Source organism: Sinohyriopsis cumingii, chromosome 2 (assembly GCF_028554795.1).
Source record: "Sinohyriopsis cumingii isolate HCF-2022 chromosome 2, ASM2855479v2, whole genome shotgun sequence".
In the NCBI taxonomy this organism is placed as follows: domain Eukaryota; kingdom Metazoa; phylum Mollusca; class Bivalvia; order Unionida; family Unionidae; genus Sinohyriopsis; species Sinohyriopsis cumingii.
Genome location: NC_142962.1, coordinates 125,178,796 through 125,194,322, shown reverse-complemented (window position 1 = coordinate 125,194,322; position 15,527 = coordinate 125,178,796). Strand labels below are relative to the sequence as shown.

Genomic DNA, 15,527 nt, shown 5'->3' with positions numbered 1-15,527 from the left:
GGGGAGGTCCCTCTTAAGATAAAATCCTGGTAGAATTTCTACTTAAATTGTACATAGGGAATGAATTTTGGATTTTCTCTTTTTATGCAGAGTTATTGAAGTTATTTAACCTGTAAATGAAGGTGCTGATGGTATAAATATTAGCACAGAATCAGCAAGGAGGCAGATTTCAAACCACTCAATTTTATCAACTTGTGTAAATTTTATAAAATATAAAATAGGGCTGGGTGTTGTCAATAGTTTTCCTTTCTTCACCATCAAATACAAGTACCTGTGGCCGCAGCAGTCTTTTGTATCTGCTGGAAGTACAGTGTGATAGATTTTGTTGGTATTCGTCCTCATTCCCATGCACGGGATTGTTCTGGATGAGATTTTCTTTGCACATTGAAATTGTATTTTTTCTTCTGTTTTTAAAGAATCTTGTAATGTCTTCCAAGTTTACGTGAGACATAAAATTGCTAATAAGATGTTTTCAAAGCATTCATGCCATGCAAAACAAAGGCATGTGATCTAAAATGAATTAAATGGAGCCAACATTAAATGACCTAAAATTTAGAATCAGACTCACTGACAACCAACAGTAGTCTGTTTGAAAGTAATTTTATTATTTTGTCATCAGTGAGAATGGCATATAAATATATGAAAACTATATGTCTACATGTAATCTGTAATCTGCATAGTGGAAGTACAACTAATATGTCACCACCTACCTTCCAAAGATGTAAAGACCATCAAGTTCATATGTGTGTTGATTTGTATTGTATCGCAGGCTGTGTATAGTGAATCATATTGATGCATGGGACAGATTATAGTTTCACCCCTAGTTGTTGTTCTTAATCCAGTAGTATCAGTGACTGCCTTGCATCGAACACAATATCGACTCATAATTATAAATAATACATATTCATACAATATGAACATTGTCGACTTTTTAGTGACACAAGAGCAAGCACCATTCAGACATCCAGCAGTACCAAATTCTGTTCAAGCCATTATCACTGGTCCATCTGGGTCTGGTAAAACTCAGTTGTTGCATCAACCTGAAGAGAGGCTCATATCGGACAAACATTATTTAGTAGCGCCTTCCACAGACGGACAGTGATATTATATCTTCAAGGAATTTAGTAATATTGCTGCAGAAGATTCAATCACGGGAAATTCCTTGTCACCTAATACAAGTGTTGTTGAATTTATCACAGACATAAATGATGCACTGTCAGTCGAAGATCTTGACAATAATATTAATAATCTTGTGGTTTATGATGATGTCATACTTGACAAAGAAACAAAATCATGAGGGAGACATAAAAACACGTCATTTATGTTAGACTGGTATGGTAAGATCCCCAAAGTGGTCAGAGACTACTGTAATTTTGTTTGTTATCTTTATTGGCGTCGATACACATGCACTGAAATATTCATCAGACTTGGTGTCCAGGTGACATGGACATAAACAAGTTTCAAAACTTCTCAGCACATGCTCAGAGAACTCCAGCTGAAAAGAAGAAATTATCTTCATTCAGGGAAATTCTGTTTGGTCAGTTGAAGGACTCTAGAGATTACAGCATGAAGTAAGATTGAGTTGTATGGACTAATAATAATAATGAGGACTCTGTATAGCGCCTAATCTTTAGGAGCTCTAAGTGCTTTATAACACTAGAAAACACCTATAAGATAAAAAAAATTGATGGTATGATTACAAAAACAAACACCATGAAATTAGAAAACATTAAAAAACAAACATGCTGCGAATATTTAAAGTAGGAAACATTATTAGGTCTTTATGTTTGTTCTTGCAGTTGAAATAAGTGAGTTTTGAGAGCCTTCTTGAATGTGATCACTGTCTTTTACATTTTGATATTTTACATTTGTGTCTTTACATGATAATGAATTTTATTATTAGTTGATGTTTATGATAAAGATTATCATCTTCATTAATTATCAGGAATTTATTGTCCCACTTTTTCTTTTCAGATCATAAGACCAATAATAACATCAGCTAGTGTCATTACTACACAGTCTAGGCCTAGGAAAACATTAATTCCCCAAGAAATACCAAAGGTTTGTTTGAAACTAACATAATCAACACCATATTGTATGAATAACATATGCAAGTGTTTAAATGTAAATAATAAAATGCCTACAGTGATAATTATGCACCCACTTTGCCAGAAGGGAACATGTTTTTTTGCTGCATTTCATCCACAAGTTTGTGTATTGGTATGTGTATTCATTAGCCCTGAATATGTATTATTGCCAAAGGGCAGAAACTATTTAACTTCAAATCATGAAATTTTACTCACTTTATCATGGTCACAAGTGCATTTCCTGTTAAGATTTTAAAACCATTACAGCATTTTTCTTCTTTTTTGTTTAAATATTTTTTAAATACATTTTTGAACATGTTTGGGACTGTTTGGACAAGAACCCTGTTAGCACAATTCATTTGAAACCACCTTGGTATATTTGTGTCGATGTGTGGAAATTCTAAAAGTCTTGATTAAGTTTAGGTTTGAGATTTTGCTTAAGCCAGCCAGATATGCTTTAAAAGATCATTTCTGACTGGCTGATAATTAAAAATGATTTCAGGGTCTGGTTTGATTATCATGCTGTTATTGCAGTTTTTCACTTGTTTCAAACATTTTAAAACTGTTTGGACTTGTGGATAATTTCACAAATATCTTATTGGCATAATTCAGACTATTTACACTAATGTTTGTTAGCATAATTCCATCAAAATTATTTTTAATTTTTTTATCCGCATACTTGTATTTTTATGTAGTTAACTTTATTGTAGGTCATTATTTAATTTTTCAGAATTTTATGAGCACATTTTCAAGTCCAGTTTAACCATGGTATCCTTGTATACTTGGAAGTCTTTTTAGTCTGAATTTTTCAGGAATACTGTGCATTTTTTGGAAATCATGAGTAGGATGGAGGAGTTTGGTTTATGCTAAATCTGTACATTAAGGGGATAGACATGGTTGAGATTGTATGTTTGATGCAAGAAAAATCCCATCTGAGGGTTAGAATATTTTTGGAAGAAATGAGGCTCTGCAAATTCTGATTTTGAAGGTTAAATTTCCTGAAAGATTAAATGATTAATATTCTTGTATTTCTTTTAGAAATAGTATTGGAAGAAAAAATGTCATCATTAGTGTAGATTTAGTTTAGACATAAAGTATTTTATGAATCTTTCTATGTCTTTGGAAAAAGCACAAAGGTTTAATTCATACAAATAATTGTTGTAAACATGGAATACTGTTTATAATGGGGGAAAATGTCTTTTCAGTATTTAAAACCCTAGAAACATTGTTAAAAATTATGTCATTAACATATATTGTGTCGAGGAATGGCCTTAGCAAGTGCCGGCTTGATTTGGGTCATTTTGTTGGGGGCCCCCTAGATTTATGCATGGGTGCCCCCTGTGAGTATGGCATTTGGAAATAAACTCTTAAACAGGTTTTATATGATATTGAATTTAAAATTTTCTTCCATCACTTTAAAATTACTTTCTCTCAGAAGATATATTTTTAAACATTGGAAACATGCAGGCCCCGTTTTGTCCGAATTGGTCCAGTTGGCCTAAGGCCAGTCATGATTGTATCAATGAATTTATTCATGTGAGATTCATATATCCCACATGTCTTTCTCACATGTGTAAGCTGTGTCACTCACATAGGAATGAGAGAAAAACTCGGAATCCGGTTGGTATGACTTAGCCAGTGTTTGAACCCGTGACCTCCCGCATCCAAGGCGGACACTGTAAGCACCAGGCCACTGGAGCGACCCTAACAGCTGCCTTGTTAGGCACTCAGCATTAAGAGGTTAGACTTAGGACTGTTCGGCCTGGTGTCAGGATAATGTGGCTGGGAGGGATATAATGCTACATATTTGCGGCATTATGTTCCAGTGCTAGACATCTCTATAAACTGCCACACTCAAGACATTATAGCAGTATAACTGAAATTTTGTAAGGCTATGTTAAAAATCTAAATCAGACACACACACACACGCACACAAAGAATCCAGTTGAAAAAGGTTTGCACAAATGATATTCAGCTGCACTTCTTTGATTTTGGCAGTATGCTGGAATATAAATAATGTACATTTGCAATAAAATTAAAAATGATAATAAAGTTGTCTAAAAGGAAAGTGGAGTGTCTCTTTGAGTTAAAATTGTAAGTGAGGATGTTACGAGTCTCTGTTCTTAAAATAAGTAACAGAAAAGAGTGAAGACAACAAGCTTTGTAAAATTTAACAAATAATTAATTTCCCTTGACTACAAAGTATAAAAAAAATAAGAAAAAAGAACTTAAGGTATTGCGAATTAAATCCAAATTGTAACCCAAGAATTTAAAACCACAAGTCCTATCAATGAAAAGTTATAAGTTAATCACAGTTCAAATCCCAATGAAAATCCAAGACAGAAGGCGATGACGTATGCAATAGTCAGAGCTGTAATGATGTGTTGGCAGTATCTTGTTGAATAACAGAAATTATTACTCAAGTTTTTGAATTCTGGTAAATATCTTTGTCCAAGAATTATCAGAGCACTTTAGTATTTCCAGGGAAAACAATCACTTGAAATTCAGTAATTTGAAGAGAATAAAATTTCAGCCCCAAATTGGACACAGCATTAAACAACTTGATTTCACAAGTGTTAAGGCACAACTGACCAAATTCTTATCATAAGATCAGTTATAAGACTAACTAAAACACTCCTGTGGCCTAGCAGTTAGAGCGTCCACCTCAGATGCAGGAGATTGTGGGTTCGATCCCTGGCGGAGTCATACCAAAGACATAAAAATGGTACTAACAGCTGCCTTGCTTGGCACTTAGCATTAAGAGGTTAGTGTTAGGGCTGGTCGGCCTGGTGTCAGGATGTGATTGGGTTGGAAATCATGCTACATGTCTGCAGCATGATGCCCCAGTGCTAGACATCCCTATAAACTGCCACACTGTAGACTCCATAGCAGTGTGACTGAAAAATTGTTAAAGCTATATTTAAAATCCAAATCAGACACACACTAACTAAAATGCAAAACAGATTCCAGGATGGGGGTCAAGAGTTTATACTTCTGGAAAAAATAGAAGTTTGTTTACGAATTAACATGTGCCTCACTTCAAGTCCAGTAAACAATATTACATTACAATAACATGTAATGGAATAAAAGAAATACTTTAAAACTAACAGACAAACATTTAATTTAAATATACATGACAGAGGATATTACGCATCTTCAGTTCGATAATTATAGCTGGTTCTCATGCTGCACGGCAGCTATATTCAAATCATGTTATTGTTACTTCTTCAAAATAAAGTCATATCAACATGGGGTTTCCACCAGAAGACTTGTGATGTATAGTTGGTTCTAAATGAAATCTTGTTGCTTCTAAATGAAAAGGAAAATGGTGACAATCTGACATCCACTGTGTGTACAGAAAATTTTAAACCTTGTTATCACTGAAGAATAAAATGTTTTCAGTGCAAATGAAAATATTTTGTAGAAAGGCTGAGCAAAGATATAAATATTAATACTTTTTTGGGAAAGTACTTATATTGTTCACATGTCCGTCTATTTGAAGTAGCCATATTAGCCTTCTGGCTGGATTGTTTGGACAGCTGGCCACAACTTCCATGGATTACTAGTGCATAGTTAAAAGTCTATTTAGTGTATTTATTGTCATACCATTTAAACAAACTGACAAGACAGAATTATAATAATTTCTACCTGATATAATGGGTTGTGACTTTCATGTTACAGGATGATAAAAAAGAAGACAAGCCACCTGTGACAACAGTCTTTGTGGGCAACATCAGTGATAGGGCTCCAGATTCTATGATTAGGACCATGCTTCAGGTAATTTCATAAGCAAATCTTTCATTAGGCCTGTGATACAGGGTTCTCAAATATGCCAATATTCATATAAAAATGTCCATTCTTGTGAGTTTGAATGCTTGAAAATTCTAGAGCTGGGTCCTTGATATACTTTTTTTTCGTATACACCTGCTTTAAGGCAGAATATAAGTTGTGATATTCATCCATCTGTCTATTGCCAGTTTCGCTTCTGCACAATTAGCTGAGAGTCCACCATATACAATTACTAACCTTTGTGTCTGATTTGCACTTCCAGTAAAGAAGAACCCTGTTGGTTTTCAGGTCAAAAGATCAGGTATCAGGTTCACATAGAGAGAAGACAAATGTTTTCAGCATAACAGTACTGTATTGACTGTACACCACATACTTCAACTAAAACTTTGTGGCTGGCTTGCCCATATGGAAAATGCCTATTGATTTTGGGTCATAGGTCAAGGTCACTAAGAAAAGCGGTTTCTGCACCAAAATTTCAGTTATCTACTTAGGGGACTATTGAAAGTGGGGCAGGTGTCATATTCATGGTACTTGGTTAATTATGCGTACTGTTATTATTCTTGGAACTGTGAAACTTGGTTAGGGAATGCACCTTGATAAGTACTACAACCTCAATGTCCATGGGCAAGCTTGTCTTATTCCAGGCCAGCTTCAGGTATTGGTAGTATTGCTGTCCCAGAAGAATCGGCTAATACAAGCAGAATGGTAATTTCACCCCATGGTTTTCACTCGCATATCTGCCCACTAGGATCGTTAACCACTGGTGGATCCATTGTTGGGGAGGGGATTGCAAAACTCCCAACTTTTGTCTCACCAGCACCAGATCTGAAAGCCTGGATAGTCGACGCTTTTTGCATAGATTGAAATGTTTTTGGACATGTACGTTCACCCTCTAACACTTATTTCCATATGTGATGCAAAATGCAAGAGAATCAGAGAGTTGCCTCATCCAGATTGAAGTGGGAAAAATTGTTGATCAGTGGCTTCATCAGTGTAGTGGAATAGGTATTTCTTCATCCACTCAAGCAACCAGAATGGCAGGCAGTCCATCCCAATCCAGATTTGTTGAACCTGTACATCTAAATCATATTAAAGAAGCCCTCATGAACAGACAGTTCTCTCATTAAGTGGTTGAGAAAATGGCTTGAGCAAGACTGCCCTCCATCTGAAGTGTATGATGGAAAAGAGAATCTTTGCATGGTGTTGGGAGCACTAACACTTTGTTACTGATTGCATCAATACCTCATTAGCCAATTTCTTACTTTAGCTCCTTGACAAGAAACAGCACCAATCATGATAAAAGGCCACCATTAAACTTCTCTGACACACTGAGTCATCATGAAAGATAGGATATCAAACAAAACCTATTTGATCTGCAGTCAATTTCAGGTTCATATGTCCAAAATGTGTTGGCATTGTATCCAAGCGTGATCTTGGATGCTAACCTTTCTGAATAAGAATTGAATTGCTTTTCATTGGATCAACTCTCACATTAGACCCATGCCCTACTCATGCTAGCAATTGCAGGCAGAAATTGGCGAGAAACGTACTTTAGCAGTTGACCTGAACTACTTGATGGGGATAGTTCAATTCATTATGGTCCCTGCTTTCATTCCAAGAATGGGTTCTGCTTCATTGGGAATTATGTAGAGTAATACCTGTCTAGTCTTGATACTTCATGTCAAGGTCATCTGCAGGACCCAGTGCAAGTGATAGTCAGGGAACCAGACTATCTTTAAAGTAGTATATCATGTAATTTAAACTGTACAAACCATGTTCATGACAAAACTGTTGATTGTAGAATTTTTTTTAATTGCATCCAACAAATGATGTATGTTGAGGACAAGAGAAAATAATCCTTTTAAAAAGTGTTAGTAATCAGTACCGATGAATAAAAAGGAATATTTAGATTGTTGTGTTGTTGTTGTAGGGTTTAACGCTATTTTTCAGCACAAGATTGGCTATACATAGCGACCAGTATAAATGGTGGAGGAAGAACCCGGGAATACCCCCGGAAAGAACCACTGACCCACAAGAAGTTACAGGCAAGCTTTTTCATATAACCACATTAGCCGAATCTGAGACTCAAACGCATGCAGACACAGGTGACATGGCAGTGATTCATAACGTGAGTGCTTTAGACCACTTGGCCACTCAGGGCCCCTAGATTGTTTGTGAATAAAGCAGGAAGGGACACAATTACGTTTATTGGAAATAACATTGATTTGAGTATGTGTCATAATGACAGATATCATTGCCGTCACGATGTGAAATAAAAAAATGTAGAGCTGTCAAGAAGCCATTGAGATACATAGGGTTTGGAACTGAAGTTGGTGCAACAGTACTAGAGGTAATTATGGTCTATGTGTACTTTACAAACTGTTCAGTTGAGCATAATGTTTAGCGTCACTGAATACTGAACAGTTTAAATTACATTTTTTTTTAACTTTACAATAGCAGTCATGTTGTTTTGTTACACATTACTGAAAACTAGTCAAACTTATGGATTTTTTAAAACTGCTTTACTGAGATGGTCTTGTTATGGTTAGCAGGTCTGTATTATGATTGGGTAACATGTTGAAGAAGAAACCAATTTTTTCTACTAAAATGTATCACTTCAAAAATTGTTACCTGAGGTATGTTCCATTTAAACATTGATGTACCCAGGGAAGGCTGTTGTTAGAAATATATGCCAGGTTACTTTGATTTCAGAGTTCATATTAAAATGATAAGAAATTTCTAAATTGCATTTATGGGTGAGCCCACTTTGAAAGTACCTTCCCTGGGTCCCATGTATGTGTTTTAATGGAACAGCCCTGATCATAATACACATACACCTTCCAAGCCCCCTGCAATTACATATGGAGATTGTGCATCCCACTCCAGTAGTAAATGAAGTATTCATGTGAGTTGGCACCCACTCCAGTATCAAAGGGAGACCATTCCAACACAAGGGCAGATAACCCTAGCTTTTAGCTGCAATGTTTGAGACTGTGAGGAGTGGATTTGTGAGGTAGTTCTCCCATGGAATTATTGTAAGGTAAATATTTAGCAGACATATTTTACTTGAAAAAATTCATCTTTATCGTATTCACACAAACTTCCATTGTTTGTAGCCCCTTCCAGTTAAGAAAAAAAGAAAAGCATCAAGAATTTTAAAAAAACGTTAAAAACCTAATTCTTTCACTCATCAATTTGTGCCTAAATTGATTTGCACCAGGGGGCCCAAACAGTCAACTTGGCGTTTCAAATCATATGGGAGGTTGTTTTAGCAACATTCTGCCATATTTGCATGGGTGAGTCTCTGTTTTCAAGCAACAGATGTAATGTAGTTAACTGTTTTTGATAATCTCAATAATTCTGTACATTTCAACACATGCATACAAGAGTTCTTCCTTTTTTATTTGTTCATATTTTTATTAAAGCATGAAAACTAGACATTGAAAATATTGGACATGGACAACAGGTTTTACTGAAATGGACTTTACCAGAAAGACGGTGAACAGTCTGTATGCGTGTTTACATCTAGAGCTTCCATTTTGTTTGAAACGCCAATAATTTAACTGTATGGTGCTCCTCGCAATGGCTAGGTTAGAAATTATAAATTGATCAATAAAATGACTAAGTTTTGTGCATGTTTCATGACCTTGATGCTATTCCTATGTAAAATCAGTATGGATACAAACTGGAGAGTGTGTGCATGCAATAGTAGCACCACCTCACTAGGATCAATGCATCACATTTTACTAGCGTACTTTAATTTTGTGTGTGTACCTTATAACCAAATATGTTTTATGTACCCTGTAGACATACTGTTACACCTAGATTCATGAAAGTTTATAAATATGTAGATTTTGATGAGGACCATTAAGCCATTGAGATCCATATTTGATGCTTTACTAACATTGATGAAATTGTTTTAACTCGTGATTCTAGAATCAATAAACTTGATAATTAAATTGATCTCTGTAAGTAGGATTTCCATTCTAAATCAAGGTCACTTGGACCTATATGTGACATTTTACTGCATGGGTCAAGATTTTGCAATTTACTTATGATTACATAATGGTTTGGGATGCTATGTGCATAGTAGTCTATGTAGAATCATGAAACTTGGTGGGCACTACAGTCTATTGGAGAAGTAGGTCATTATAATTTGTATTTTATGCTTCACTGATTCTAGTCTAATTTTGTGTTTGATCATTTCTCAAGTACTGTTCATGCTAGAATGATGAAATTGATGATGATATGCATCTTTTTTATTACCCACACCTTTACGACAAACAGAATCTCATCATGACTTGTATTCTTTTGCCTTTTAAAAGTTTTTGGGTTCAGCTATTGATTGGTTTTTTAGCATGCTGTCTTTCCTAGAATCATTGGATTCGTTGAAGGGATGCACTGTGGTAAGTACTATATACTTGTTGCAGAAAGTTGGTCTCTGAGCAGCATTTCATGCTTCAATCAATATATTTTTAATTTAGGGTTTAAAGTTAATTTACTGGATACTATTCAAGTTAGAGCCATGAAACATGGAGTTGGATTCACCTCTGTTAACATGAATTTTGGAAATATTTTACCAGTTGTCAAGTAATGGCTAAATTTGTAATTTATGTGGATTGTCGACGCACAAGTGATTAGATATGCAAGGAATATTCAAATGTGATGTCATCAAAATGCACCCATTAACTTATTAACCCCTGGAGGTTTTTTTTGTCATTTTCGTCTGAAATGCAAGTAGGAAACAAATTTTGGGAGCTATTTCTGAATACAACCTAATACATCAACTTCAAAGAGATTTCCCATTAACCTAATGCCTAGTTGTGTTAGATACATCGTTTTCATTGGGTATTTTGCTCGCACATGAGCAGAAGGGTAAAAGTTGGAGTTCTTTTTTTAAAAAAAATCTTTTTTATCTCATTTTTTAAATATTTTTTTGCATAAAGGACCTTTCATTTTTGTATCGAGACCACTCTTTATTCCAATTGCCCATCTTATCCTACTTTTTGAAAAGGTTTGCCTGTCTGTGTTCAGACCATGGACAAAGTTTGGGTGGATAAAAATCAGGTCCAAAAATTAGGTTTTCCCCTCTGTATTTTGTAGTGCAACTAGAATGTCCAGATTATTTGGTATCATTGTAGAGCTACATCTGTCTACATTTCTATAATACGACCCACTTTAGTGTATCCTACATGACCTTGACACTACAGAGCTCAGCATTAGGCTACTACCTCCTGATGCGTAAATGCAGCGCCAGGGGTTAATGAGTTAATACTAAGGAGGTCACTATGGAATATTTTTGCTTTACTAATATAGGTTAAGCAGTGTTAAGTGTAGTTTCCAATAATTTCAGATGGATGGTTCGTTTTGCATAAAATTGCCATATCTCAGCACTGCTGGTTTCCCTCAGGGAGTTTGGGATTCAGAGGGATAGTATAATTTGCATATAATAACAAATTCTCATTGTTTTTTCTCAAAGGGAGATTATGTTTCAGAGGGATGGCTTTACTGTTTAAAATAAATTGCCCCATCTTTTTGTTTATTCGTCCCTAAGGGAGTTTCAAAATGTGTTATGACTGCGTGGTCTCAAATTTAGTAATAGAAAAGTGAAACCAACAAGTTTTGTAAAATTGAACAAATAGTTTAATTCTCTAACTTGTAAAATGAAAATTTAAGAGGAGCTTATGTTATTGTGAATCAGATCACAAATAATCCTAAAAGTTCTATCACAAGTCCAAAATTAGTGTATCCAAAAAATTAATTCCAATCTTGAATGTACTGATCTTGACATACCAACAGATCAAGAGTCTCGCTGTTTCACAGTGAATTCCAATAAATTTAGATAAATCGATCCTCTCAGTTATAACTAAACACAACTAAAAGTTGATTCCACGATGATGTTAAGGTAGGAATGAATAATTGTATAATTCTTCATCCTTATACACACCCTTTTACCTGATATATGACAACAAAATGCAATGAACCTAGGTCATTTCCAACAGAATTTTCCGTCAAATTCAAAAACAAGGTGAGATCTGATTACTTAAATTTGAGCAAATTACCTGGCAACTGATCAGAGGGCAGTGTTTTTAAATATGTACAAACTTAAGTTTTATTGTAAGTTGACGATGGCATGAGTGAGTTTTTCAGTAGATGAAGTGTTCAGGTTGGGTGTATTTTGAAAGCCAGATCCATCTGAAGGGGTGACTTGTCGTAATCAGAGTTGCATTTTGGAAATATAAATAAGCCTAACTGGATAGATAGATAGGAAGATTAAGAATAAACTGTAAAATATACTTGTTTTATTGAGTAGAATATGTCACAAATAAACAACCTGCTATTTGCTCAAATTAAATCTACTAAAATCCATAACGCTTGATTTTAAATCCATTTAATAATAATAATAATAATAATAATGAGGACTTTGTATAGTGCCTAATCTTTAGAAGCTCTAAGCACTTTACAACATTAGACAACACCTATAAGATAAAAAACATAATAATATTATTACAAAAACAAACACCATGAAATTAGAAAAACATTAAAAACTAAAAAACATGCTGAGAATATTTCAGGTAGGAAACATTATTAGGTCTTTATGTTTGTTCTTGCAGTTGAAATAAGTGAGTTTTGAGAGCCCTCTTGAATATGATCACTGTGTCTTTGTGTCTAAGTTCAGTGGGCAATTCATTCCACGTTGCTGGGCCCTGGTATGCAAAAGAACGCTGTCCATATGACTTTGTTTTAACAGTGGGAATAATGAGTATACGATTGTCAGAAGAGGAGCGTAAGTATCTTGCTGGCATGTACACATGGGTGAGGTCGGATAGGTATGTTGGACTTGAGTCCGACAGTGAAACGTAGCACAGAGAACAAATTTTGTGTTTGATTCTGGATCGAATGGATAGCAGGTGTAGGGTACAGAGCAGCGGGGAGGTATGCTCTGATCGTGGTACTCTTAGTAAGATCAGAGCAGCTGTGTTTTGAAGTTTCTGGAGTAGATATTGAGATGAACCAGACAGTAGATATTGAGATGAACCAGATTTGTACGATAAATCGATGAATTCTATTATTGGCCACATACCAGTATAAAATGAACTGATTTACAAGGACCAGCAATATAATAATTCATGTCTTGCAAAATAAGCAATGAAAGTTAAGTAAACGTTTTTTATATATTTGAAGTTTCCAATAAATTCACCACCTAATGTTATCTTATACCAAGGCCAAGAATTCATCTTCCTCGTTTGATAAAGTTTCGTATTCCTCAGTTGTCAAATAAATCATCATGGTCTGTTCATGGTAAACATCATCCCACTCCCATTCCTTGGTGACATTACTTTGGTTGTACAATTTGTGAAATTTGTTAAAAGGATGCAACAACTGAACACATTGATTGTGTGGCAAGATCAAAGAACCACCCTCTGTTACTTGCCACTTAGCAAGTATCACTTGCAGCTCAATAAAAGGGTTGTAAAGGAAAACAAGGTAAGAGATAAGTTCAAACATTTACTGGAAAAGTGAGAACACTCCTTGGCACTGAAGAATAACATGTATTACATTCACTGCTTGATCAGAAGGATTGTCAACTTGAAAAGAAAAGTGCAGCATTTACATGCCAAGGGCTTATGGGAACATGGGCACTGGTAGAAAACTTGTACACGTTAAATGGGTACCCAGTGACTCATTTTATATTACGTGCGTTATCAAATTTCTACACTGGGAAGAGTACTGCTTTTAACACTGTGTTGTCAAGATCAGTTTAGTCTGAACTTCTCTTTGGCATGATGTCTACTATGACTACTAGAGACAACTGAAAGAGGTCATCAGCAATGTAATCATTGTCAAATGCAGCTATTTCAGTGAAGGAAACTGGCCTCATAGTTACCAAGCCTCTCATCTTGAGTATTTATTCAAATTTATGATTGCCTTTGTTTTATGTCTGTTAAATTGTTGTGGTAAAAATATGCATGTTGAACATGTATCTTTATCAAATATATTGTTACTGTGATTTCACTTGGTAAAATGTATGTAATTGTTCTTCTTCAGAGATGTGGTAATGTTTTGAGCTGGAAAAGAGTTCAGGGTGCATCAGGAAAATTGCAAGGTATGAGATTACATTTTAGGACATTTTCAAGTCTTTTGTGTGCAAGTTACGTAAATAACACATCCATATGCTTTGTGCCTATTTTAAAAGAAGTTTTTCTTATTTTGCACATCTGAACCTCTAGGATAGAATTGATTTCTTCCAGTTTAACTTTAAAACGAATTTGTATGCCTTGATGAAAGTTTTTCACAGGATGTGACACAACCCAATCTCATCAGGGTGGACATTAGAAATGGGGGAAAAATTATTTTGCCTGCCATGGTTTGCCCAGAAAATAATACAGTGGTAACTGAGGTCACATTTACTAAGTGTAGATGCAGAGGTGCCTGCACATTTGTTTAAAGTCATGCATATAAAAATGTACTCAGTGCAGTATGCATTTTTATTTAGCTGGTTCATCTGCTCTTTCAGTGACATTTTGAAATTAAATGTAGAAAAGGCAGATACCAAACCTGATTAAAATACAGACAATTTAAAAGTAGAGTGCAGTTTTCATTTGTGTTCTCAAACAATTTAACCCATCAGGGGCTTGTGCTACAAAACTATATAGCCCTATAAGGTTTAAGATAAATTGAACAAACAAGAATCTAAAATGAAATGAAATTAAAAAGTTAAGATATGTATTTGATCAAAATATTTGTCCCACAAAGGACACTGTAGCATTGATGGACTTGAAACCCTAATATGACATTATGGAGTTCATAAAAACATCATGCATAATAATCAGTAAAGCACAGATTTAAGAAAGTAAAACTCGTGAGCTGTGTAAAATTGTACTAAGCAACAATAAAGAAGGGTTTCCCAACTTGTTCAAGCTGGCTAAGCTAGCTATATATACACTGCTCCCTCGATAACTCGCGCCCGGATAACTCGCGATCCCGCTTATAACGTGGTGTCTGTCTTGGCTCCTGATTTTTTCCAGAGAAAATGTATTTAAAATATCTTTAAAATATGCTGAACGTGAAAAAATTACGATAAGAATGGGTAAATTAAACCTTGATACATTGCTCGTTTTATCATCGAAAATGGTGATTAATGCCCATAAAAATAGAATCGTTATTTTGAATTTTGCAAGTTCTAAATAAGAATTAATTACAGAGATCTCGAAAATGCTGAATTACGTGTATTTGGATGCCAAGTTTTGATCTGGGACGCAGAAAATCACTGAGGTGGGAGTCCTCTGTATGCATGTAATAGGTGCGCGGGAAAATTAAAAGATTTGCCAGTCCTGTTTCAGCCACCTGCTTTGTGGGAAAATGTGTTGATCAGTTAGCTGTGCTGATATTTACAATGAATAATTCAGTGACTGAAAGATTCCTTGATGTACATACATGTTGCCATTTTATAAGAGTACATAAAAAAAAAGAACATGATGTAATAGCTAGGCGGCTAGTTCAAAGGCTTTGGCTGGCGGGGGTGGGTGAGAAAATGTAGTGATATTTAGTGATTGAATTCAGAGGCAGAAAGACCCAGTTTTAAAATCCTAGGGAGACCTCTGTTTAAAGATATCATATTATGTAAGTTTTTATGATAAATAGTTGTCA

At 35.1% G+C, this 15,527-nt stretch overlaps 1 protein-coding gene across 1 annotated transcript in view; it reads left to right on the top strand.

The window, feature by feature from the left end:
* LOC149805760 (RNA-binding protein 25-like) overlaps nt 1-15,527 on the top strand; it is a 99,823-nt gene that overhangs the window by 19,448 nt on the left and 64,848 nt on the right. Inside the window, exons 4-6 of the mRNA XM_089950429.1 lie at nt 1,975-2,061; nt 5,769-5,864; nt 13,926-13,983. Of these exons, the coding sequence (XP_089806555.1) occupies nt 1,975-2,061; nt 5,769-5,864; nt 13,926-13,983 (241 nt within the window). The remainder of the gene's footprint in view (nt 1-1,974; nt 2,062-5,768; nt 5,865-13,925; nt 13,984-15,527) is intronic.